The 27,541-nt window shown below is 42.8% G+C and overlaps 1 protein-coding gene across 1 annotated transcript in view; it reads right to left on the reverse strand.

The window, feature by feature from the left end:
• The window catches only part of itga11b (integrin, alpha 11b), a 30,614-nt gene that overhangs the window by 1,646 nt on the left and 1,427 nt on the right, over nt 1-27,541 (reverse strand). The window contains exons 2-17 of the mRNA XM_029433416.1: nt 18,114-18,225; nt 11,637-11,743; nt 11,249-11,340; nt 11,039-11,153; nt 9,413-9,540; nt 8,765-8,913; nt 8,521-8,665; nt 8,009-8,174; nt 7,788-7,852; nt 5,012-5,156; nt 4,609-4,757; nt 3,567-3,710; nt 2,830-3,033; nt 2,612-2,742; nt 1,479-1,651; nt 33-172 (exon numbers count right to left, since the gene is read on the reverse strand). Of these exons, the coding sequence (XP_029289276.1) occupies nt 33-172; nt 1,479-1,651; nt 2,612-2,742; nt 2,830-3,033; nt 3,567-3,710; nt 4,609-4,757; nt 5,012-5,156; nt 7,788-7,852; nt 8,009-8,174; nt 8,521-8,665; nt 8,765-8,913; nt 9,413-9,540; nt 11,039-11,153; nt 11,249-11,340; nt 11,637-11,743; nt 18,114-18,225 (2,165 nt within the window). The remainder of the gene's footprint in view (nt 1-32; nt 173-1,478; nt 1,652-2,611; nt 2,743-2,829; nt 3,034-3,566; nt 3,711-4,608; nt 4,758-5,011; nt 5,157-7,787; nt 7,853-8,008; nt 8,175-8,520; nt 8,666-8,764; nt 8,914-9,412; nt 9,541-11,038; nt 11,154-11,248; nt 11,341-11,636; nt 11,744-18,113; nt 18,226-27,541) is intronic.

The raw sequence follows: 27,541 nt of genomic DNA on the forward strand, positions 1-27,541 counted from the left end.
TGTTATACTGTGTGATGGGGGGGGGTTCTGACCTGGATGGAGAAGCTGATGCGTCGACAGCTTTGACCTCCGACCTGTAGAAACAGACTCCGAGGCTGCTGGCGGTCAGACTCATCCAGGACAGCTCGAGGAGGAAAACGCCTCTCATCCAACACCAGACTGTACCAAACAGCTGGGGGGGGGGGGCAGACACAATTACAAATATGAATATGTCTGGAAGCCCTGGTGCGGTTCAATTGCATATTCCGACCCAGTTGCAGGAAGTGAACAGAAACGCAGGATTATGGGCCAACAGTGGCACAGACATTTGTTGAGATAAACAACAGGTTGAGTTGGAGACGAAGTTTGCTTCACATCTGGGCCGAACAGAACATACAGAATATTAAAACAAAAAATGTTGTAAAGTAATTTCAGATCAGTGCCGAGTCAAAGTGAAGAAGCTTCCGCAGAATATGCATGTTTGTCTGATTAACAGAGAAACTACAGTAAATTGTGTCCAAATAAAATGCACACATAATGTACTCCCTTGTGTTCATAATGACTTCTTCTTCTTTATTTGTGATTAATAAAGTGACGTATTTCCTGCTCCTCAGTAGTAGTTGGATGCAGAGCTCCTTCTCATCTGTGCAACAACTGAATTTGAGATTTAGGAGCACAGAGCAGAGGTAAGAAGATTATGTTTGAAACGCCACGTCTGCACTGAAATAAATAATCCTAAACTTCATCAAACATGGCTCCTGTCCTCTATCTGTCCATTTGATACCATGTGTGTGCATGTGTGTGTAATCCTGTCCAGATGATGGAGGGGGGGGGGGGGGGGGGGGGGAGTAGGAGGAGGAGCGAGGAGGAGTGATACATTTTAACGGCGGCTGGCTGACGTTAGACTGTTAGCGAGGTTTCCAGGCAGCACATCTGCAGACAGTTACACAGACACGACAACACAAAGCTGTGGGGAATCGCTGCTGCGAGGAAAAGACCACAACAAGACCTTCCACATACTGTACAGACATGTGGGTGAGTCCACAACGCTGCTCTAATCTATAGAATTAAACTTTGATCCTTTATTCATCTTTACAGCCACAACCTGCCACTGAGCAGCTGGGAGTTAACCACACACGCTAATGTTCTGCTGTTAGTCTCTCTATTCAAAACAAGAAGGTCCTGTAACTTTGTACAGTGCTACAGAAAACATGACAATTGAATTTCAAAAGAAGGAGTTACAAAAATGTTTGTATATGCTGTCAACTATAGTTCTTAGAAAGAGAGAAGACTGGGAGCGGCAGGTCACACCTTTAAAGAAAGGTGCACCTCAAGCTCTTCGCCAACCTGATGTGAAAACCTGAACTGATCAACAGATGTCGAACGCTCTCACTGTTGATCTCATCACTGCTTGAATTGTTTGAATCTGTTGTTCCCGTGACTGATAAAACCCAAAACCCGTGGAGGACCTGGTACGTCGGTGTATACATCCCACCTACCAACATCTGTCCGGCTCTTCGTCCGGCTCTTCGTCCGGGAGTCCAGACTCAGACAGACGGTAACCGACATGCAGGTGACCTCCTTCCCTCCTCGCCGGCAGTCTTTGTTAAAGATGTTCACCTTCTCCGGTTCAAAGGTCAGCTTGGCCTGAATCCGCACCACACCACGAGACCTGGAGGGAGGAGGCTCGGCGTCAGTAACTGACCCATTAAGGTAAACCTTTACAAGACTATACAAGACTTAGTTTCATTACATTAGAGTTAAGTTAACTCCTGGATATGAGGCATGTAGTGGTTATACTTCGTTTAGTCTTAGTCTCTAAACCATAAATGTCAACCTCATTGTGGTGATAGAAACAAAGTCAGAGAATCATTAAAGTTATTCAAATTCATCCTCTGGAGACCTTAAACATCTGGAGCAAATTTCATACAATTTATTCCAATAGTAGTTGTAATATTTCACTCTGACCATAGACTGTTTATAGGAAGTGGAGGTCGGTCATTGGATGTGGACTACAGTTCTGAAGCCTTGAGTTTGGCATCTTTTTTTTGGAACCAGAAGTGACACGAGAGGGTGGAGCTGAACTGTGAAAAGGTTAAGGTCACCAGGTAGCCCCGCCCTAAAGAGACGCTGCTTTATCCTCTATTTTAAATGTTTCCATAAATTACTAAATGAACATCATGTTGAAGAAGACTTGAAACTACAGACTGAGACATAAACTCACCAGGAAAATGTTACTGAGGAAATAAATCAAGAGAAAAGAAGAAACATTTTCTCATAGACTTCTATACAACCAGAGGAGTCTCCTCCTGCTGGATGTTACAGAGAATGCAGCTTTAAGGCTCTTCGGCATTGGATTCACATTTTCACCCAAGAAGACCATGAATTTCTGAACTAAATTCAATAGAGATCCATCTTGTTGCCTGTTGCTAAGCCCATGATGCAATAACAGTTTAGAATAGAGAGCGGAAATAGCGGATAGGAAGGAGAATGCCAGTTGTAACATGTAGCCAACTGCAGGCTGATACCCGTAGTCTACATCCTGTGACAATGATAGCATGGCTACAAAAAAGGTTTGTTTGTATGTGTGTGTGTGTGTGTGTGTGTGTGTGTGTGTGTGTGATGGTCTGACCAGATGATGACGGCTGCTCCCAGTGCTCCCACTGCGAGGTCGACGAGCCCGTCTCCATTGACGTCCAGAACGCCGTGAAGACTTTGACCAAAATACTGCAGACCTGCTGAAAACCCGGCTGCAGACAGATGCTGGAGACAAGAAGTAAGAACATCCTGATCATTTGTATTTCCTGCTCAGATTCCTTCTCCTTTGCGTACTGGTTCAGGATCAGTTACCTGTCTGTACTGGCGTTGGATGGTTTTGTCCTGGCCGTAAAATACATAGACCGCCCCCTGGTGGTCGTCCTCCAGCGGCGCTCCCACCACCAGCTCCCTGAACCCGTCCCCGTTCATGTCGGGTATCTGGGCCAACGCCGAACCCAGCCGGGAGTTCTGCGAGCGACCGTAAACCTCCAGCGCCCCCTGCAGGATGAAGGATGTCTGGAGGGAGAAGGTTTACTTTAGTTTTCTCTTTCTACCATCAGAACCATCACACAGTTAATAAGCTGAAGTGCAAACAAGCATTGAAATTAACCTGGAAGCAGAAGTTTGTTGTTATTTGATAAATGATAATAAATAAATAATCATTTGCTTTGGAAAAGAAGATTTTTGACTTCAACTTAACGCTGAGCCTTGGTAGGTCTGTGTGTACCTGTGTGTGTATGAACCTCTGTGTGTGTACCTGTGTGTGTGTACCTGTGTCTGTGTGTGTACCTGTGTGTGTATGTACCTCTGTGTGTGTACCTGTGTGTGTATGTACCTCTGTGTGTGTACCTGTGTGTGTATGTACCTCTGTGTGTGTACCTGTTTGTCTGTGTGCGTGTACCTGTGTGTATGTACCTCTATGTGTACCTGTGTGTGTATCTACCTCTGTGTGTGTGTACCTGTGTGTGTATGTACCTCTGTGTGTGTACCTGTTTGTCTGTGTGTGTGTGTGTGTGTGTGTGTGTACCTGTGTGTGTGTGTGTGTGTACCTGTGGTGTGACAGTGTAGATGTAAACCTTCCCTCTCTCCCAGCCCTGGCTGTAAAACATGGGCGCTGCCACGACCAAAACGTCCGTTTGTCCATCACCATCTACGTCCATCGATAACAACACGCTGCCGAAATACGAGCCGATCTGAAAGAGAAAATAGAACGTGTATTATTTACATCCCCCAGGTTGGGAACCACTGACGTACACAAAGTCAGTGAGAGTTCTGCAAACATGAAGAACGACTTAATCTGGAGTTGAGAGACGACGTCTACCAGCAGATTGTGTATCTGCATTCATATATCTGAGTTTAGAGATTACCTTGATACCAATATCACACAAAGCAATGAGAACTGTCGTAATCCAAGATGGCGGTGAAGAATCTGCATCATGTGACACTTTTAGATGCGTGTTGATGAACTTATTTAAATACATTTTACAACCATATTTTGACATTTTCTTGATTCTAGATTTGAAGCAGCCAATAATCTGAAAGATTTTTATTATAATAAATGTCTGTTAGTCGCTTTCTGTCGCCGAATGAGGCGACATCCTGTTGGTTGAGCCGATGGTCCACTGAAGTCTTTGTTACAAACCGGCCGTCTGTGGCGACATTCCCGGGAAAAAACACAAACTTATTGTCAAAGGTGCCGCCAAAGACAAGAAGATCTTTAACTATTACATTACAGGTCATTTAGCAGACACTCTTATCCAGAGCGACTCACATTGAACTAACTACAGCGACTCAGGGTTAAGTACCTTGCTCAGGGATACAATGGTGGCAGCCCAACCTTCTAGTGTTTTGTTTGGAAGGCGTACCACTAGACCACTAGGCCATCACCACCCTATCACCAACTATCTATGTTAGAACCTCACATTGTGGACACTGTTCAATAAAAGCTTTCACACTTCAAAACTCCCAGCCTCACATTTATTTATTTAACCTCTTTAATCAGCTCTATAGTGTGTGTGTGTGTGTGTGTGTGTGTGTGTGTGTGTGTGTGTGTGTTGTGTGTGTGTGTGTGTGTGTGTGAGAGAGAATGACCTGCTCTCCCAGCAGTGCCTGCAGGATGGTCAGGTTTCCGTTGTTCTTCAGGGTGAAGACGATGACCTTCCCGGTGTGGTTGAACCTCGGAGCTCCGGACACGTAGATCTGAGAGCCACGAGACGAGATGAGTGAACCCACCGAGTAACCTAAGAGCAGAAAACACACAGAAACACTCTCTTTGTAGTCATTTGATTGACTTTGCAACAAGAAATGTTAACAGTCACATCCAACAGAGGCCCAGGCGCTCTGAGCTTCTGCCCTGAAGGCCGCTCAGTGAACCCTCCTTGACTGTAAAGCACTTTTTACAGACAGTTTATTAAACTTCATTATTCAAACTAATAAGACATCAAACTTAAAAAGATACAAATACAAGAAGATGAATTCAGTAAAGATTCATTACCCAGATAGGCTCCATGGTTCTTCAGCTCATCTGGAAACTCGTCCTTATAGGAGGATTTTGGTGGAACAACTTTCCCATGTTTAGTCTCTTTCAGCACGGCGCCGTTCCAGTCGTAGGCGCCCACCGCCCCAAGCAGAACGCCGTCCTGAAGGAGAAGGTGGATTTTAATGGTGGATCACTGTAACTGAACTCAAAGAGCAGGATGACGTCCCAGTTTGTTTATCATTGAATGAATCCATCGGCGACTGGTGCTTCTTTCACACTGCTGACTGGAAATGTTTTTCCCATCGTTCAACTCGAGTAACAGAGTCCAGCTACACAGTTCCTGAGTGGATTTCAACATCTGAGAACATTAAACACGCTGACTCTATTACCAGCATTGTATCTATCAGGGCCACTAACATGTTTTTAAAAACTTGAAGAGCTGTTGTATGTGGGCTGCCTCAAAGACTCTCATTCTCTGTAGGCCTTCAAACACAGATCCAGAGGACAGTGGAAGAAGTACGCAGTCTTAAGTAAAAGTACCGCTACCGCAGTGTGAAAATACTCTACAAGTGTAAGTACAAGAAGTTGTAATGTAGGAGTGATCTCCACTGATAATATCTATTCAATCGGCTGATAACATTTGAAGCGGGTTGTTCGATGCTGTTGACCTCCAGTCTCAGGCCCGAGGGAGGGGGGGAGGAAGCTGTAAAGATCCTGCTCATTTCATCAGCTGTTTTGTTTCCATTTACAGAAACTGAACTCAGCCATCAGCAGCTTCAGTATCAAAGTCACGCATGATGAACTCTGGTGCTCATACAGTCCAGATATGAAAGTTATTAAAGTGCTGAGTCATAGTCTCTACGGGCCAGGGACTCAAAGACCTCAGCGAATGACCAATTGCTTGGCAACGGCAGCGCCACAAAGCATCCTGCCTGCACACGGGGGCTGACTCTGGATCTGCAGATTCACTGTTAAACGTCCGACGCTGTGACAGGAGGGAGAGGAGGAGCGTTCTCCTGCACGATGACTTGGCCAGAGACAATTCTGCGTCGTCTGTTTTCCACATCAGTCTGACTGATTTCAAATTCTTACCTTTTAATTCCGAAGAGCAGGAAACACATTGCATATTTGTCTGTGTATGTGATGGCATCATTCTTATTGTGTGTGTGTGTGTGTGTGTGTGTGTGTGTGTGTGTGTGTGTGTGTGTGTGTGTGTGTGTGTGTGTGTGTGTGTGTTCCATGTGTTCCTACATAAAGCTGCCAACAAAACACACACACATTAATATGTGTGTGTGTTTTGTTGGCAGCTTTATGTTCAGGAAAACCATCTGCTCCGTGTTACACATAGAAAGTTTCCACGACACCATTTTCGCTCCCTGGCGCTGGAATTCTGTCAAATACGATTTTCCCTGGACGAGAAACAACAGAAATATTTCTAGAAGCTTCTTATTCTGCAAGGACATAATGTTTGAGGATTAAACAGAAACCAATAGTTGAGAGTTTGATCTTTGGTTTCTGCTGGCATCAGAATGAAATACACTCTGCTCCGAGCGTCTGCTGATTTTATTGGATCATATTTTGCTATTCTGGAGAAAAACTGGAGGAATCTCTGTGATTGCGATTGAAGTAGAAACGTAAACATGCAAAGTTCCTAATTCCTACAAATGAAATCAGGATGTTATCCAGCAATGATTCGGGGGAAATTATATGATTGTTAACCCAGTATGGTCCCAACATCGCTGCAACAACCCGCTCCTGCAGACACACTCTGTACAACATCAGGAGAATACGTCCTCTACTGACTCAGAAGGCGACGCAGGTTCTTGTTCAGGCTCTTGTCATCTCCTGCCTTGACTACTGCAGCTCCCTCCTCGCTGGACTGCCTGCATGTACCATTCGACCTCTACAGCTCATCCAGAATGCAGCAGCCTGACTGGTCTTCAATCTACCCAAGTTCTCCCACAATGCACTGCTTCTCCGCTCCCTTCACTGGCTACCAGTGGCGGCCCGAATCTGCTTCAAGACTCTGGTGCTGGTCCACCGTGCTGTGAATGGATCAGTCCCCTTCCTACATCCAGGCCATGGTCGAACCATACACCCCAGCGCGTTCACTTTGCTCTGCGTCGACCAATCAGCTCGTGACTCCCTCATTACGAGTGGGATCCAGATTTCCCTCAAACAAAACCCTCCTGTTTGCTCTCCTGCTCCAACATGGTGGAACGACCTCCCCATTGATGTCAGGACAGCAGGCAGTCTTCACACCTGCAGACTGAAAACTCACCTGTTTCGACTGCACCTCGGCCAATGAAGAAAACTAATTAACTGTTCTTTGTATGTTGCACTTGTGTTGGTTTGGCTTGTTTATAGCTAATAGTTGAATTTGTATTCTATTGTTTCTGTATGTTGCACTTATGTTGTTGCACTTCAAACTGGATATCTGAAGACAGTGTTCACTGATACGATTGTACCTATTTGAAGATATTGTACTTACAAGATTCTTGCTGTTCGGAGTTGTATCTCCAGGATTGTTTGCACTTTTTGTCGCTTTGGACAAAAGCGTCAGCTAAATGAATTGTAATGTAATGGACACATCGCTGGATATAAAATATGCTAAAGGTGTGTAATGTTAATAAATGTATAATGTCTTTTATACTGGATGCCTACATTTCCCTCGGGATGAATAAAGTATCTATCTATCTAAAGATCAGAACAGTGACAGATGTGAAATTCAGATTCTAAGAGCGTGAAGTGAACAAACTTCAGGACGTAACTGTGAACGTGAGCTACTCACTCTGACTAAATGTGAGGAGAAACCCGCCTGAGCCATCTGCAGACCGAACCCTCGACCCTGACTTCCTGAAGAACACAAACACAGACAACATCATCCTGTTACTTTCACGTTTCAATAAAGTTCTTTAAAGCGTCACACGTGGTGCCAGCAGCGCTGACCCCACTGACAATCCACAGCTCACGTTACAGCTGCAGCCACAAAGTTCACATGAGAAGGCTCACCTTCCAGAGAGAAGATCCTCTCTCCCAGCGCGTCCACGATGTCTTTCAGCGCCGACTCGTCTGACACGTTGAAGAAGTGCTTCTCGTCCGGATCGCTAGCAATGAACTTGATTTCCTTCAGAAAGGCTTCGGGGTTGATTCCCCGGCGGTTGTAATAACCCAGAACCTGGATGATACGCAGAGGTAATAACCAATAATATGTAACACTTCTGCATTAAAATGTTCTAAAAATCAAAACGCTGTTGCACCACCACCCCAAACTCCCATGATGCACCACTGCTGCACCACCACACCAAACTCCCATGATGCACCACCACATCAAACTCCCATGATGCACCACTACTGCACCACCAAACTGCAGCTTTGACTGTTGTTTTAATACAGAGACTTCGAGTAGCAGAACATTACGGACCGTGTGGTTGTTTTGGTGCACGTGCTAAGTAAGGAAGTCCAAGTCCTCAGGAAGAGGAAGACTTGCTTTGGGGTTTGAAGGTAACGAGGGACGGACTCACAGCGATGGCGTACATGGTGACGTTGTCCCTCTCGCTGTCAGCGACCACCTGCAGCAGATCTGAACTGTCATGAGATTCTCCGTCTGTGATCACGATCATCACCTTCTTGGCACCGGGACGTCCGCCGCGCTTGAACGCCTCAGACCTGCGCAACAAAGAAAAGCAAAGGACAGTGTGTCAGTGAACCTGGACGGTGACTGGGGGAAGTTTATTATTAAGGAGGAACATCATTTGTTTCTCGTACCGCCCAACGTTGATGCCCAGTGCTGTCCTCGTCTCCTCGCCGCCCCGCTGGTCAATGCCCCTGGCAGCCTCCACCACGTCCTCCACCGTCTGGTACTCACCCAGACTGAATTCATGGACCACAGTGGAGCCGTACTGAACCACACCCACCTGCAGCCAGAACACACCACAGCTCAGTCCAGAACTACTGCACCTGAAGGTCTCACCACTCCGCTGCAAACCTGAGACCTTTTCCTCCATCCTGTTGGTCAGCTTCCAGTAAAACCAGTCTGCTCCGGGGGGCCAGTGGACTGAGGTCCGAGGCCGGGAGATATTCTTCCTATTTGTTTACTTTTCGTCCAAGATTTCTAAACTCATCCCCAGATTCAAACATCACCCACTGCTTCCACTAGTTCTGCAGGTTTCCCATCAGCGACTCAGGGATGTTGTCGTTGCATGCTGGGACATAACTTGACACGTAAAGCGAATATATCAATAAATATCTGATGTATTTAGCTTCTATAGTCATAACATGAAAACATGTTGAGAAATGTTAGACGAATACAATATGAACCTGAAGAAGAAATAAACATGAACAACCTTTCAGGTGTTTTTTATTTGTGCAATATTGAATCCCAATGGACTTTTTAAAATTCAGCGATGAACCGACCTGCGTCTGACCTGGGCCGATGTAGAACTTCTGCAGGATGGTGATGAGGAAGTCCTGGACCTCGTACCATGGGTAGATGGAGTTCGAACCATCCAGAACTATCACGATGTCCATGAACGTCTCACACCCTGGAAGATAATAACAACATTTTAAAGATGTGACTGTTTACAACATCACAAAGGTCTTCATAGATCTAATCTCTTCAGTTTCCTCTCAAACTGCATTTAACTTTAAAATATACAACATTCTCTTCCAGAGGAGCCCCCGGACCCCCAAAGAGGCTCCAAGGTCCATCCACTCAAGGTCCTCTCACAAAATCCTGCGGCAAACACTGTAATAGTGCAAAATAAAGTGAGCTTTATAGTGTAAGAGAAGTTTTACTGGGCACCAGTGGAGACTATAATACAGGAAGTGGCACTTAAATGTGTTTTTTAAATGAAACATCTGCTGCCATACGTCCCTTTGTCTCACCAACGTTACAAACCAGGTGCCAAAGATGGATCGAAAGTTGGATGGATGTATAAATAGTTGGATGGATGTATAAATAAATGGATGGATGTATAAATAGATAAATAGATGGATGGATGTATAAATAGATGGATGGATGTATAAATAGTTGGATGGATGTATAAATAGATGGATGGATGTATAAATAGATGGATGGATGTATAAATAGATAAATAGATGGATGGATGTATAGATAGATGGATGGATGTATAGATAGATGGATGGATGTATAAATAGATGGATGGATGTATAAATAGTTGGATGGACGTATAAATAGATGAATGGACGTATAAATAGAAGGATGGATGTATAAATAGTTGGATGGATGGATGTATAAATAGTTGGATGGATGTATACATAGATGGATGGATGAATGTATAAATAGATGGATGGATGGATGTATAAATAGATGTATAAATAGATGGATGGATGTATAAATAGATGTATAAATAGATGGATGGATGTATAAATAGTTGGATGGATGTATACATAGATGGATGGATGTATAAATAGTTGGATGGATGTATGCATAGATGGATGGATGAATGTATAAATAGATGGATGGATGTATACATAGATGGATGGATGTATAAATAGTTGGATGGATGTATAAATAGATGGATGGATGTATAAATAGATGGATGGATGTATAAATAGTTGGATGGATGTATGCATAGATGGATGGATGAATGTATAAATAGATGGATGGATGTATAAATAGATGGATGGATGGATGTATAAATAGATGGATGGATGTATAAATAGTTGGATGGATGTATAAATAGATGGATGGATGTATAAATAGATGGATGGATGTATAAATAGTTGGATGGATGTATAAATAGTTGGATGGATGTATAAATAGTTGGATGGATGTATGCATAGATGGATGGATGAATGTATAAATAGATGGATGGATGTATAAATAGATGGATGGATGTATAAATAGATGGATGGAATAGTTGGATGGATGTATAAATAGATGGATGGATGTATAAATAGTTGGATGGATGTATGCATAGATGGATGGATGAATGTATAAATAGATGGATGGATGTATAAATAGATGGATGGATGTATAAATAGATGGATGGATGTATAATAATGATGTGTACTCACTCTGCAGGGCGGGGGTGATGGTGTGGGACAGTCTGAAGTTCCGGCTGACCCTGGAGCAGATTCCTGTGCTGTACAAGGAGCTTCCACACTGATGAGACCAGAGCGGCCCACAGGTCTGAGGACAAAGGTCACTGAGTAACTCTTCAGGGTAATAATAAAAAGATGGTTTTAATGTGTCATTTAAAGTGAAGCTGAGATTGTTTGTCTCACCACAAAGCTGCTGTCTTTAGGGTTGGAGGTCAGCGTCATCCCCAGCCTCATCTTGTCTTTCCTCTCAGACACGTTGTCCAGAGAAAGATTCCCTGATTCAGAACATGACAAACCTTTACACAGTGAAGTTACAGCCTGTGTACTTCACTGTTTCTACACTTATATGTTCTTCTTCTTTCATGTGCTTCAATGTTGATGGAAATGTATTCAGCAGGTGCATGAAGATACACCTGCATTATCTGCTAAACTTATTTTGCACGCTACAGTGTGCAGCCTTCTTTAGTTTTTACTGTAAATACATTTTAAGACTTCAAACTGTTTTCTCTGCGCAGCCTCAAACACCTGCTGGGAGTCTGATGAACATGTGATGTGTCTGCATGTTGCTCACCCAGGTTGAGTCGAGTGCAGTTTGCAGAGTTTCTGTCCAGCGGACACCTGAACACATCACCAGTCTGCTGCTTCCCTGTGGATTCAAAGGGAGCTCCAACCAGCAACCTGGAGACACACACACACACACACACACACACACACACACACACACACACACACACACACACACACACACACACACAATAATAAACCCTGCTGGGCCTCAGAAACCAGCCAGATGGTGAGTTCAGGCGAGACACGTTTCTTTTTCATGAACTGGTCAAAGAAAACATGAGAACATGAGAGTGTGTGTTTGTAACTGTGTGTGTAGATTTAAACTCTCCACAGCTACATTACATAACGCCTCATGTACATATTAAACACTTGTAATATAAACTTGTGTTGATGTGAGTCATGAAGTGGGGAAGCTTCATGATATCTGTTAGTTACATGTTTGACCCTGTTCACCTGTAGTGTGTACAACATGTATGACTCTGTTCACCTGTAGTGTGTACAACATGTATGACTCTGTTCACCTGTAGTGTGTACAACATGTATGACTCTGTTCACCTGTAGTGTGTACAACATGTATGACCCTGTTCACCTGTAGTGTGTACAACATGTATGACTCTGTTCACCTGTAGTGTGTACAACATGTATGACCCTGTTCACCTGTAGTGTGTACAACATGTATGACTCTGTTCACCTGTAGTGTGTACAACATGTATGACTCTGTTCACCTGTAGTGTGTACAACATGTATGACTCTGTTCACCTGTAGTGTGTACAACATGTATGACTCTGTTCACCTGTAGTGTGTACAACATGTATGACTCTGTTCACCTGTAGTGTGTACAACATGTATGACTCTGTTCACCTGTAGTGTGTACAACATGTATGACTCTGTTCACCTGTAGTGTGTACAACATGTATGACCCTGTTCACCTGTAGTGTGTACAACATGTATGACCCTGTTCACCTGTAGTGTGTACAACATGTATGACTCTGTTCACCTGTAGTGTGTACAACATGTATGACCCTGTTCACCTGTAGTGTGTACAACATGTATGACTCTGTTCACCTGTAGTGTGTACAACATGTATGACCCTGTTCACCTGTAGTGTGTACAACATGTATGACTCTGTTCACCTGTAGTGTGTACAACATGTATGACCCTGTTCACCTGTAGTGTGTACAACATGTATGACTCTGTTCACCTGTAGTGTGTACAACATGTATGACTCTGTTCACCTGTAGTGTGTACAACATGTATGAATGTTACAATACATATCTTTAAAGGAGCTTTTCTCTAAAGGAGCTTTTTCTCACACTCTTCAGCAGAAGTCTCCACTTCAGCAGCACTTACATACACCAAACTTTCCACGTTCATTCCTCTCTATATTCTGAAGCTTTGTGCAGAGGGCTTTGTTCACATGTCACTCACAGCTCATGTTATACACGCTACACTAACTGTGTGTGTGTGTGTGTGTGTGTGTGTGTGTGTGTGTGTGTGTGTGTGTGTGTGTGTGTGTGTGTGTGTGTGTGTGTGCGTGTGTGTGTGTGTGTGTGCTTGTTAAAAACCTTTTGAACTTCTCTCTCCTTCTTCACGTGTGCTGCAGAGGATGTTTCTCACCAACAATTATTAATGGAATGCAGTATGTTCAGATTAAGACATGTGTTACATCTGATATTATTCAGGAGCTTTCTTTGCAGCACATTCACAACTTGAGTCTGAAATGTGATTTTTACTTTCAGTGGAATATTAATGTCCATTGGTCATGTAACGGTTTAGTGTGAACGTTGTCTGATCCTGAGATGTGGTGCATGTTGTCCATGTAGATCTAATAAAAAGTCTGATTTAACTTCATGTCCGGGAAATAAAGAAGCCTTTAATGTCCTGTTGATAATGAACGCTCCCTCCTGCTGTCAGAGGTCGGACCCTCGGTGTCCCCCAGCGGCCGAGTAAACAGTCCACATGTTCTGGGAAGAGAGCTGAGTCACGGCGCTAACACTCAATCTGCTAAAGTGTCCACATCAAACGGGAGGAGAGTTCACATCCTGCAGCCGCAGGCGCTAACCCACCTCTCGTGCTGCGACATCACAGGTGCTGAAGCGCCTACCTGCCCTCCGCTGCTGCTTTATTGGGCTGTTTGTACGGATCCTGAAGCTCCTGCGGCCTCTCCACAGCCCTGGAACAGTCTGCATGGGTCTGCATGGGTCTGCATGGGTCTGCAGCGGCGTTACATGGAGGTGAAGGTGAATATCCTTTTAATTCTTCCCTATAAAACAAGTTGCCTACTACTTGTTTGCTGTTGTTGTAGACACTGATCATCAGTCATACAATAATAAAGTAAAGGAGTCTTTGAGAGAGCAACAGCCGCTTCTTCCTAATGGTCTCATCTACAACTTTAACTTGTTCACAGTGTGGTCGTACTTAACTTCTCTCGTGTCACTGCTGGTTCCAGGCAACCAAGAGGCTTCAAACCGTAGTCCACAAACCTAATGTTTGACGTCACGGTGACGACGACTTCTTCTCATTTACAGTCTATTGTCCCGTCCGATGGAGCGTTCCATCCGCTCGCAGTGTGTGAGTGTGTATCACTCCTGTTGAGCAGGTGGTCTGTACGCACGTGGTTTGCAAAGACACAGAAAGCAGACCATTTACCGAGAAAAGAGGGAAAGATTCCACATGTTTGCGGTTTGGTTTCAGTGGTGACAGAGTTGATTTGTCGGCCTGTTGAATGTGAAGAGAAAAACCCACAAAAGCAAACACACTCGGTCACTCAGACACACACACACACACAGCGTGAAGGCGACATAAACACATGTCTCTGTAAACACGTACCGCCGGAGGTTTGACCTCAGAGGTCGACACGGGTCAACAAGTTCGACCTCAAACACACACACACACACACACACACACACACACGGCTCAACATGGAGGAGCTCGACTTTAGTTCTATTAAAGTTTTCCACACGTTTATTTATCTTCTCTTAGTGTTTCAGAGCTGAGAGACGTTAACTCGGAGAAATAAAGCTGATTTACATTTGCAGCCAACACGTTTAGCTTTAGTGGCTCGAACAGGAAAAGTTCACACAGTTTGAAATGTCAACTTTTAATTCCATTTGCAAGCACACACACACACACACACACACACACACACACACACACACACACACACACACACACACACACACACACACACACACACACACACACACACACACACACAAGCTTACAGGTTGTCTAACAATCTTGTTATTTTTATATCTGCATTTGTGACGGTATAAATCATTGATGCTGTGTGTGTGTGTGTTCTTGTGTGTCTATCTTTGTGAGGACTACTTTAATTTTAGGATCTTAATGATTTTGTCTGGTTGTCATTTCTTCAAATGGCTGTTTGAGGTTTTAGGGGTAAAGGTTGAATTATGTTTAAACCATGGAGAGTATTTAGTCCATTAATTAAGTCCAAAACACATTTTCTTGTTTCCCTGGGACGACGTTAGTCTCGAGCCCCGTTTGTTAGACATAAGAATGTGTAAATTTAAACATTCAAACTACTGTTTAGTCATTAATAAAGTTATGAGGAGTGCAGGTGTCAGAGGTCACAGGAGCCTGAGGGATTATTGGTAAAGAAATATTCAATTTGGATAATTCCACCACAGCAAGACTGTCTGAAAAACAACTCCAGACAAACCTGAGATGTTAAATGTCACCAGGCTGTGTAGAAAAACAACTCTGCAGGATAACAATGTCAAATCCCCTCCACACACACACACACACACACACACACACACACACACACACACACACACACACACACACACACACACAACACACACACACACACACACACACGCAGTGATGGGCTTCCCAGAGGGAGGCTGGAGAATAACAAACCGCAGCACATAGTTTCCAGACCCTCCGCTCTGCCTCGGGAGGCAGGAGAGGCTGGTCGCGAGACAAAACACAAATACTTTCCACTTATTTACCTGCGACTTCAAAGGCAGAGAGATTTTGTAATCCTGGAAGACTGCGAGGTATTTATCAAATGTTTCCAGAAAAACAAAAAGAGAGACGGGGAATGTTGCACAATCTCACCTGCAGCCGCACACACACACACACACACACACACACACACACACACACACACACACACACACAGACAACAACAGTGTGGCTGAAGATTTTATTATCGTGTTTTATTTCTCCTGATCTTTTCAGTGGCAGCTGCTTCCTTTAAAATGCCCCTAAAGGTTTGATTGGATTAAGCTTGGTCACATTAAAGTATTCTGCACATGAAGAGGATTTCACCTCCTGACAACTTTAGTGTCTCTGGTCGGGATGTCACGATACCAGACGTTTAGAAGTCGATACCGCGGTAAAAAACTACAAGAAAACAATAATCCCAGGTACTGGTCAGGTCATTGCTTATATTGCTGTGAAAACTTGTTATGAGACTATATTCAACACATCTTGATAACATTATAATAAATACTAATTTTTCACTAAATAAAGAATGAACGCATCAAAGTACAACTCTATGGAACCTCTCTCCTCCAGCTGCTAACAGCTAACTGCTGACAGCTAACTGCTGACAGTTAACAGCTAACAGCTAACAGCTAACAGCTAACAGCTATCAGCTAACAGCTAACTGCTGACAGCTAACTGCTGACAGTTAACAGCTAACAGCTAACAGCTAACAGCTAACTGCTGACAGCTATCAGCTATCAGCTAGCAGCTAACAGCTGACAGCTAACTGCTGACAGCTAACTGCTGACAGTTAACAGCTAACAGCTAACTGCTGACAGCTATCAGCTATCAGCTAACAGCTAACAGCTGACAGCTAACAACTAACAGTTAACAGCTAACAGTTAACAGCTAACAGTTAACAGCTATCAGCTAACAGCTGACAGCTAAATGCTGACAGCTAACAGCTATCAGCTAACAGCTATCAGATATCAACTATCAGCTAACAGCTATCAGCTATCAGCTATCAGCTAACAGCTAACTGCTGACAGCTAATAACTATCATATTAACAGTTAACAATGATCAGTTAATAGCTAAAAGTTAAATGAAAATAAATGATTTATTTTCAAAACAAACTTAAACTGACTGAAAAGGATTCGGCTGCTTTTTACAATAATTCTTTAATACGATTCTCATTAAATGTGTGTGAATGTAAGTATGAAAAGACAGATTGAGTTTGACTAGAATATGCATCCTGAGATGGGATAAGAGATGGGATTAAATGAAAGAGATCAGATGAGTTCAGATAAAGATTTGATGCATCAGAAAGAAGCAGCAGTTTTCTGGCAGCTCGTTGGAAACATAAAGATGAAGGATGAGACGAGACTCTCGCAGCAGACCGACGACGAGCGCCAAGGACAAACTGTCAAATCTAGATTATGAAAGTTTATAGCAGAGAGGACGATAAACAACGGCAGACACATCGGTGGAAAATGTGTCATCCCAACGCGAGTCTGACTTCTCAACCCAACATCCTTCTTTCCTGGAAACAAGTGTTTGGACTCAGTGTCTCAGGACACTTCTGACACACCAGCGAATAAATCCTGAAGCTCCATCTGAAGCTCCAAGTTCTGAGAAGATGGAACCTTTAAATCTGTCGATGACGACATTCAGCCATTTATCTTCAGATCTATCGTTTAAATATATCAAGTATGACGACAGTTCATCACACGGTCAGGAGTCTCTACCAGCAGCAATATCTACAGACAGACCAGTACAGACTGGTTTCTATGGATACAGACCAGTACAGACTGGTTTCTATAGATACAGACCAGTACAGACGGGTTTCTATAGATACAGACCAATACAGACGGGTTTCTATAGATACAGACTGGTTTCTATAGACCAGTACAGACTGGTTTCTATAGATACAGACCTGTATAAATTGGTTTCTATAGATACAGACCAGTACATACTGGTTTATATAGATACAGACCAGTACAGACTGGTTTCTATATATACAGACCAGTACAGACTGGTTTCTATAGATACGGACCAGTACAGACTGGTTTCTATAGATACAGACCAGTACAGACTGGTTTCTATGGATACAGACCAGTACAGACTGGTTTATATGGATACAGATCAGTACAGACTGATTTCTATAGATACAGACCAGTACAAACTGGTTTCTATAGATACAGACCAGTACAGACTGGTTTCTATAGATACAGACCAGTACAGACTGGTTTCTATGGATACATATCAGTACAGACTGGTTTCTATGGATACAGACCAGTACAGACTGGTTTCTATGGATACAGACCAGTACAGACTGGTTTCTATGGATACAGACCAGTACAGACTGGTTTCTATGGATACAGACCAGTACAAACTGGTTTCTATAGATACAGACCAGTACAGACTGGTTTCTACAGACAGACTAGTACGGACTGGTTTCTACAGACATACCAGTACAGACTGGTTTCTGGGTGTGGTGGATCAATATTGAACTGGGAATCTCACCACTGGCGTCCTCCAGCCTCGTGCTGCTGGACCGTGTATCCAAACTGGTTTTCTTTGGAGCCGGAGAAGATCTTGAAGTTCTTTGTGTCGAAGTTGAAGCAGAGCTGAAGATCTGAAACACAGACGATCAGCTGATCAACAACAACAACGTCCACTTTCCAAACTGGGAGCTGCCCAGTAAAACCAGAAGAATCACATATCAGCGGCCTGTAGGGAAGCATTTCTACACACCAGCAGTTTTGGACCCTGACTGGAGAAAGTTTTATTCCTTTATTAGGAAATGTAGGAAAAGAAAAATCCTCAAAATGTAAATTACACTTCATCTCCTGGAACCAAAGGTTCCTCTCAGAGCCGTCCGGCCTCGAGTCCAGATCCTGTTTCTTTTCCACTTTCCCACAGAAAGGATGGAAATCCCTCTCAGGAGTTCCTCACCTTCCCCAAAAAACACCTTCCAGTATAAAGGCGCCAAACTAGAGGAGCAGACCTCCGCAGAGGTCGTTTCCATAAGTGAAAATAACTTGTGTATCCGCCGCGTGATTTCATGGGTTCTTCCTCGATTCATGATTTAACTTTCCACAAAGTTTCTAACTAACGGGGAAAGTATTTGTTCTGTAATCCTGTTGACTGACTGAAGCTGTCTGTACGTACAAGTACCTCACATGTGTACTTCAGTACTTCCCAGTACTGCCGCTTGATATTTGGATTCTTCTGTAACTGTATGGAAGCCCAGGAGGGACTTTATTAAAATGATAATGTAAACTTGGTCATACAGTAACATTATCATTTCCACGTGTGATTAAAATACAATAATCAAATTTGTTTGTTTATAAAACTCTTTCACATTTTCATTGTTGACGTCGCTGCACAATATTACACTGCGCTCTTCTCCTGGCCTCTTCCCCTTCCTCCCTCCTCTTCCTCTGTCTCCCCCTTCATCCCTTTTCTTCCTCTGTCCTCCCCTTCCTCCCTCCTCTTCCTCTGTCTCCCCCTTCATCCCTTTTCTTCTTCTGTCCTCCCCTTCCTCCCTCCTCTTCCTCTGTCTCCCCCTTCATCCCTTTTCTTCCTCTGTCCTCCCCTTCCTCCCTCCTCTTCCTCTGTCTCCCCCTTCCTCCCTCCTCTTCCTCTGTCTCCCCCTTCATCCCTTTTCTTCCTCTGTCCTCCCCTTCCTCCCTCCTCTTCCTCTGTCCTCCCCTTCCTCCCTCCTCTTCTTCTGTCCTCCCCTTCCTCCCTCCTCTTCCTCTGTCTCCCCCCTTCATCCCTTTTCTTCCTCTGTCCTCCCCTTCCTCCCTCCTCTTCCTCTGTCCTCCCCTTCCTCCCTCCTCTTCCTCTGTCTCCCCCTTCCTCCCTCCTCTTCCTCTGTCCTCACCTTCCTCCCTCCTCTTCCTCTGTCCTGCCCTTCCTCCCTCCTCTTCCTCTGTCTCCCCCTTCCTCCCTCCTCTTCCTCTGTCCTCCCTTTCCTCCCTCCTCTTCCTTTGTCCTCCCCTTCCTCCCTCCTCTTCCTCTGTCTCCCCCTTCATCCCTTTTCTTCCTCTGTCCTCCCCTTCCTCCCTCCTCTTCCTTTGTCCTCCCCTTCCTCCCTCCTCTTCCTCTGTCTCCCCCTTCATCCCTTTTCTTCTTCTGTCCTCCCCTTCCTCCCTCCTCTTCCTCTGTCCTCCCCTTCCTCCCTCCTCTTCCTTTATCCTCCCCTTCCTCCCTCCTCTTCCTCTGTCTCCCCCTTCCTCCCTCCTCTTCCTCTGTCCTCACCTTCCTCCCTCCTCTTCCTCTGTCCTGCCCTTCCTCCCTCCTCTTCCTCTGTCTCCCCCTTCCTCTATCCTCTTCCTTTGTCCTCCCCTTCATCCCTCCTCTTCCTCTGTCTCCCCCTTCCTCTATCCTCTTCCTCTGTCTCCCCGTCTTCCCTCCTCTTCCTCTGTCTCCCCGTCCTCCCTCCTCTTCCTCTGTCTCCGACTTCCTCTATCCTCTTCCTTTGTCCTCCCCTTCATCCCTCCTCTTCCTCTGGTTTCAATTAAAATCTTTATCGGGAAGTCTGGGGGGGTGAAGGGGGGGGCTGGAAGTCAGACATAAAGCGAGATAATAACGACGATGAAAATGACGTCACAAGACTTTTTTCAACTTTTATTTTCCACGACAGGAAACTGAGAGACAATCCAACACATTCCTCCGTCAGATCATCTTCATCTTCATTCCTCCGTCAGATCATCTTCATCTTCATTCCTCCGTCAGATCATCTTCATCTTCATTCCTCCGTCAGATCATCTTCATCTTCATTCCTCCATCAGATCATCTTCATCTTCATTCCTCCATCAGATCATCTTCATCTTCATTCCTCCGTCAGATCATCTTCATCTTCATTCCTCCGTCAGATCATCTTCATCTTCATTCCTCCATCAGATCATCTTCATCTTCATTCCTCCGTCAGATCATCTTCATCTTCATTCCTCCGTCAGATCATCTTCATCTTCATTCCTCCGTCAGATCATCTTCATCTTCATTCCTCCGTCAGATCATCTTCATCTTCATTCCTCCATCAGATCATCTTCATCTTCATTCCTCCGTCAGATCATCTTCATCTTCATTCCTCCGTCAGATCATCTTCATCTTCATTCCTCCATCAGATCATCTTCATCTTCATTCCTCCGTCAGATCATCTTCATCTTCATTCCTCCAGTCAGATCATCTTCATCTTCATTCCTCCGTCAGATCATCTTCATCTCATTCCTCCGTCAGATCATCTTCATCTCATTCCTCCGTCAGATCATCTTCATCTTCATTCCTCCGTCAGATCATCTTCATCTTCATTCCTCCATCAGATCATCTTCATCTTCATTCCTCCGTCAGATCATCTTCATCTTCATTCCTCCGTCAGATCATCTTCATCTTCATCTTCATTCCTCCATCAGATCATCTTCATCTTCATTCCTCCGTCAGATCATCTTCATCTTCATTCCTCCGTCAGATCATCTTCATCTTCATCTTCATTCCTCCGTCAGATCATCTTCATCTTCATTCCTCCGTCAGATCATCTTCATCTTCATCTTCATTCCTCCGTCAGATCATCTTCATCTTCATCTTCATTCCTCCGTCAGATCATCTTCATCTTCATTCCTCCTGTCAGATCATCTTCATCTTCATTTCTCCATCAGATCATCTTCATCTTCATTCCTCCGTCAGATCATCTTCATCTTCATTCCTCCGTCAGATCATCTTCATCTTCATTCCTCCATCAGATCATCTTCATCTTCATTCCTCCGTCAGATCATCTTCATCTTCATTCCTCCGTCAGATCATCTTCATCTTCATTCCTCCATCAGATCATCTTCATCTTCATTCCTCCGTCAGATCATCTTCATCTTCATTCCTCCGTCAGATCATCTTCATCTTCATTCCTCCGTCAGATCATCTTCATCTTCATTCCTCCGTCAGATCATCTTCATCTTCATCTTCATTCCTCCATCAGATCATCTTCATCTTCATTCCTCCGTCAGATCATCTTCATCTTCATTCCTCCGTCAGATCATCTTCATCTTCATTCCTCCATCAGATCATCTTCATCTTCATTCCTCCGTCAGATCATCTTCATCTTCATTCCTCCATCAGATCATCTTCATCTTCATTCCTCCGTCAGATCATCTTCATCTTCATTCCTCCGTCAGATCATCTTCATCTTCATTCCTCCGTCAGATCATCTTCATCTTCATTCCTCCATCAGATCATCTTCATCTTCATTCCTCCGTCAGATCATCTTCATCTTCATTCCTCCGTCAGATCATCTTCATCTTCATCTTCATTCCTCCATCAGATCATCTTCATCTTCATTCCTCCGTCAGATCATCTTCATCTTCATTCCTCCGTCAGATCATCTTCATCTTCATCTTCATTCCTCCGTCAGATCATCTTCATCTTCATTCCTCCGTCAGATCATCTTCATCTTCATCTTCATTCCTCCGTCAGATCATCTTCATCTTCATCTTCATTCCTCCGTCAGATCATCTTCATCTTCATTCCTCCGTCAGATCATCTTCATCTTCATTTCTCCATCAGATCATCTTCATCTTCATTCCTCCGTCAGATCATCTTCATCTTCATCTTCATTCCTCCGTCAGATCATCTTCATCTTCATTCCTCCGTCAGATCATCTTCATCTTCATTCCTCCGTCAGATCATCTTCATCTTCATTCCTCCGTCAGATCATCTTCATCTTCATTCCTCCGTCAGATCATCTTCATCTTCATTCCTCCGTCAGATCATCTTCATCTTCATTCCTCCGTCAGATCATCTTCATCTTCATTCCTCCGTCCTTGTGTTTTGTGCTCTGAGCTTGAACGAGACAGTTTAATATATATATATATAATATAATATATAAATATATATTCCACCTTCTTTATTAACTCTCCACTTTATAAATGTTATAAAGTTATAAAGTTGTTATTTTAATCCTCTGTGTAATTCTGCGTCACTGTAATCCTGATTATAGGACTTTGTTTCTGTAATATAACTCATTTATCATCTAATTTAATCTCTGTAATCCTCTGGATTATTGTCCAACTGAACGTGTTTAATGAGATTAAATGTTGTTTATGTTTGTGATTCATCTTTTCATCCCATTTCATTTATTGCCAATTTATAATCTCATTGTATCGTCATGGATTATTTATCCTCGTTGAATTTAATATCTATTTATATGAAATTTGATTTTAAGCACCAGAAAGAAATGGAGACCACCCCCCCCCCCCCCATGACCCGTGTGCTGAAGTATTTCCTCCGACTCCCCTCCAGATGTGTAAATGAGCTCAACGCTCGGAAAAAGCTCAGCGAGCGTTGAGCTGCGAGCCAGCAGCAGCTGAACGTGGCGGCTGAGCACAACAATGAGAAGCAGCAGAGGGAAGGAGTGAGTGTCACTTCCTCTATCGGCTCGCTGCTGGTGACCTTTCACCTCTCTGACAGGCAGCTCAGGTCGGAGGTCACGACCTTCACAGTCCGTGAAATACTTTCTCTCCTACATTACGTGCCAAACTCCCTTTAAAAACCTCAACATTTGAAATGATCTCGCTGATCCACCAGATCACCAGATCCATGCAATGCAAGTTAGGAGATATTTTAAATCTTAAATGTGTCAAACACATAAATGATCGAGCAGCACTCACACAATATGTTCTGCTTCTGCTTCTCTTCAGTGTTTGAGATGCAAAGCTATCCAAAGCGCAAAGACGCACGTACAGTTCTGCAGCTGCGTGTGATTACAGTTCTCCGTGTGGCAAAGTGTGAATGTTGCTGAGAGACAAAGTGAAATTACATTTTCAGACACTATTAAAACTATTACTCAAAACGGCACTATGAGGGATTTAAAATCCCAGTGTGTCAGTGTGCGTCAGCTCACAGCGACTCTGTTGTTGAGGCTCGTGTGCGCTGGGGCTGCACTTCATCCGCACATGACCTCATTGTTATGTGCAGGCGGGAGCAGGGAGATGGTATTTGCTTGTCCAGCAGCAGCACGACCTTCACAATCCTTTTGTGAATTTTCAGAAGGTGTAACAAGTAAAATGATAGTGGATTATATCAGAGCTGAATTTAAACGTGACTCCAACTGTTTCAGGAAACGTAATGAGTCTCATCCTGCGGCGTCAGTATCTCCTCCGGTGAGCGACGACGCACTAAATGCAGGAATCTTTGAATGAAGTTTGGTGTGAATGATTCTTCTTACGTAACACGTGGCAGAGATTGACTCACAAATAAAACGTTTTATTTTCTTTAGTTGTATAAAACTTTGTTATGGAAGCTCATAAAACCATCGGCACGTGGTGACGTAATGCCGCTGCGGTAATATTTATACCGCGGATTGTTTTGAAGTGGAGAGAGATTCAACAATTTGCAACATTTTTAACCCTTTAAAAAAGTTTTTAAAAACTGCCATAAATGTATATATTAATATTATTGTATAATTTATTTATTTGTATTATTAGATTATTTATTTCCCCTCAATATGATTATTATTTATATGAATAAATCCATAAATAATAATAAATATAAATATTATTTAACACTTTCACTGACTTAAATCTTTTAGTAAACTTCTGTCCTGATCATAACACAAATATTTATATATATATATTCTAGTTTCAGATTTTTAACCCTTTAAATGCCAGTTTGTTCACATAATGTTGTTTCGTATTTGTTTTATTTTTTGCAAACTAAATGCTATTTTCTTTACCGCATTTTTAATTTGTGTGCACGGTCAGATTTATTATTTAAAACTCCCACTTTTTACCTTAGAGGACAAATATGATATATTAATATTATTTTCCACTTTCACTTCCTTAAATCTTTTAACCAACTTCTGATTATATTCAAAAATATTAATTTTCTGAATTTTAACCCTTTAAATGTCAGTTTGTTTACATGTTTGTGTTTCTTTCATAGAGAACAACACAATAATTATGTTCTGTACACTAAATGCTGCTGCTGTTTGTCACAACTTTGGTTTTGATGCATTTGTACAGTTTGTGCAGGTAACCATGGAAACAGCAGCTGTTTGTCCCCAACAGGAGAAAATGTCTCAAACTGCTGAGATGTGAAGCTGAGATCAGAGGAAGCAGAAGTTTAATCAATTCTGCTTCTAATGTGTTTCAATGGGGACATTTCTGACTGTGTGTATGTTGGATACACACTTTATTACACACTTATTTCAGCAGCTGACGTGCACTTACTGAATGATGGTATATGCATTAACACAGCCAACAAATATATAATTTAAAAGCCAAAAAATCCCCAAAATCCTAATTATGTACAAGAGTTGAGAAACGTTATTGTGATTCCGAGCCTGCAGGGACACATCTCTTTCCAAAGGTGACTAACCCCACCCGTGTGGGACGTCAAGGAGGTGAAATCGACTACAAACAGTCAGTAGATAACAGCACAGTTGTGTGTTTTCTCCCTGCAGGTAGTGACTGATGCCTTCCTGTGGGGTTAGACCACAACAACAACATGACGTGTTGCTGCCCAAGTTTAACGATCCGCCTAAAAGCCACAACGTGCCATAAAAAACATTTCACCCTCCGAGTTCCCGGAGAAAGAAACCCATCACCTCTGCAGGGAAACATCACAACCTCGCAGCGTTGCACCAAACTGCACAAACTCAATTAAAGGTCCATCACAACGTCACAGCGCTGCAGCTGGAAACTCAATGTAATCAGTGAAACAGGGAGATGCTCTCCGGCCTCGTCCTCTGGGTGTGTTCTCATTTACCAATCTGCAGATATGTATTTATACATGTATCCGCAGGAAGAGATCGTTAATCCTAATACAATTATACATTTAAGTGTTATTCTCAACTAGACTATAAAATATGGATGCAGGAGTCATACGTCTCCAGCATATAAGATGTATTAAAGTAAAGACACAAAGGTAACGGCTCGACATCTTCCGGCGTTCAGATCAGACACAAAGCATTTTCCTTAGGATGCCCCTCCTCCTGGGGGGTGGGGTCTGTGGTTGCCGCTCAATCTCAACATTTCAACTTTATTTACAAAATAAGTAAAAATCTTCCTTCTCAAATGTTTTACTTGTTTTCATGGTCGACGATGAAGACTGTGTCAAAAGCTCCAGAACAAGCAAGTAAAACGAGAATAAACTGAACACTTGAGCCTCTTTGAGTCTTATTTATAAAACATTTATGATTTAAATACCTATTCTGAAGAGTGGGAAGGAAACCAGCTTGAGTCAGAAGTTGTTTCATTTCCTCATCTGCTTCAAACACAACTGAAAACATCTTAATGACGACAAAGAGCTCCTTTAATCTGAGCTGGTGGTTAACTCTCATTAACTCTCATTAACTCAACTCTCATTGACTCAACTCTCATTAACTCTCATTAACTCTCATTAACTCTCATTAACTCTCATTAACTCTCAATAACTCTCATTAACTCTCATTGACTCTCATTAACTCTCATTAACTCAACTCTCGTTAACTCTCGTTAATCTCGTTAATCTCGTTAACTCTCATTAACTCTTGTTAACTCTCATTAACTCTCATTAACTCTCGTTAACTCTTGTTAACTCTCGTTGACTCTCCTTAACTCTCCTTAACTCTCCTTAACTCTCCTTAACTCTTATTAACTCTCGTTAACTCAACTCTCGTTAACTCTCATTAACTCTTGTTAACTCCCATTAACTCTCCTTAACTCTCCTTAACTCTCCTTAACTCTCATTAACTCTTGTTAACTCTCCTTAACTCAACTCTCGTTAACTCTCCTTAACTCTCCTTAACTCTCATTAACTCTTGTTAACTCCCATTAACTCTCCTTAACGCTCCTTAACTCTCCTTAACTCTCCTTAACTCTCCTTAACTCTCGTTAACTCAACTCTCATTAACTGTCATTAACTGTCATTAACTGTCTTTAACTCTTGTTAACTCCCATTAACTCTCGTTAACTTAACTCTCGTTAACTCTCATTAACTCTTGTTAATTCCCATTAACTCTCGTTAACTCAACTCTCATTAACTCTCCTTAACTCTCCTTAACTCTCCTTAACTCTCGTTAACTCTTGTTAACGCTCCTTAACTCTCATTAACTCAACTCTCCTTAACTCTCCTTAACTCTCCTTAACTCTCATTAACTCTCCTTAACTCTCCTTAACTCTTCTTAACTCTCGTTAACTCTCATTAACTCAACTCTCCTTAACTCTCCTTAACTCTCATTAACTCTCCTTAACTCTCCTTAACTCTCCTTAACTCTCATTAACTCTTGTTAACTCTCCTTAACTCAACTCTCGTTAACTCTCCTTAACTCTCCTTAACTCTCATTAACTCTTGTTAACTCCCATTAACTCTCCTTAACGCTCCTTAACTCTCCTTAACTCTCCTTAACTCTCGTTAACTCAACTCTCATTAACTGTCATTAACTGTCATTAACTGTCTTTAACTCTTGTTAACTCCCATTAACTCTCGTTAACTTAACTCTCGTTAACTCTCGTTAACTCTCATTAACTCTTGTTAATTCCCATTAACTCTCGTTAACTCAACTCTCATTAACTCTCCTTAACTCTCCTTAACTCTCCTTAACTCTCGTTAACTCTTGTTAACGCTCCTTAACTCTCATTAACTCAACTCTCCTTAACTCTCCTTAACTCTCCTTAACTCTCATTAACTCTCCTTAACTCTCCTTAACTCTTCTTAACTCTCGTTAACTCTCATTAACTCAACTCTCCTTAACTCTCCTTAACTCTCATTAACTCTCCTTAACTCTCCTTAACTCTCCTTAACTCTCATTAACTTTCCTTAACTCTCCTTAACTCTCCTTAACTCTTCTTAACTCTCATTAACTCTCATTAACTCAACTCTCCTTAACTCTCCTTAACTCTCCTTAACTCTCATTAACTCTCCTTAACTCTCCTTAACTGTCATTAACTCTTGTTAACGCTCCTTAACTCTCCTTA

The sequence above is a fragment of the Cottoperca gobio genome, chromosome 6, assembly GCF_900634415.1.
Source record: "Cottoperca gobio chromosome 6, fCotGob3.1, whole genome shotgun sequence".
In the NCBI taxonomy this organism is placed as follows: Eukaryota; Metazoa; Chordata; class Actinopteri; order Perciformes; family Bovichtidae; genus Cottoperca; species Cottoperca gobio.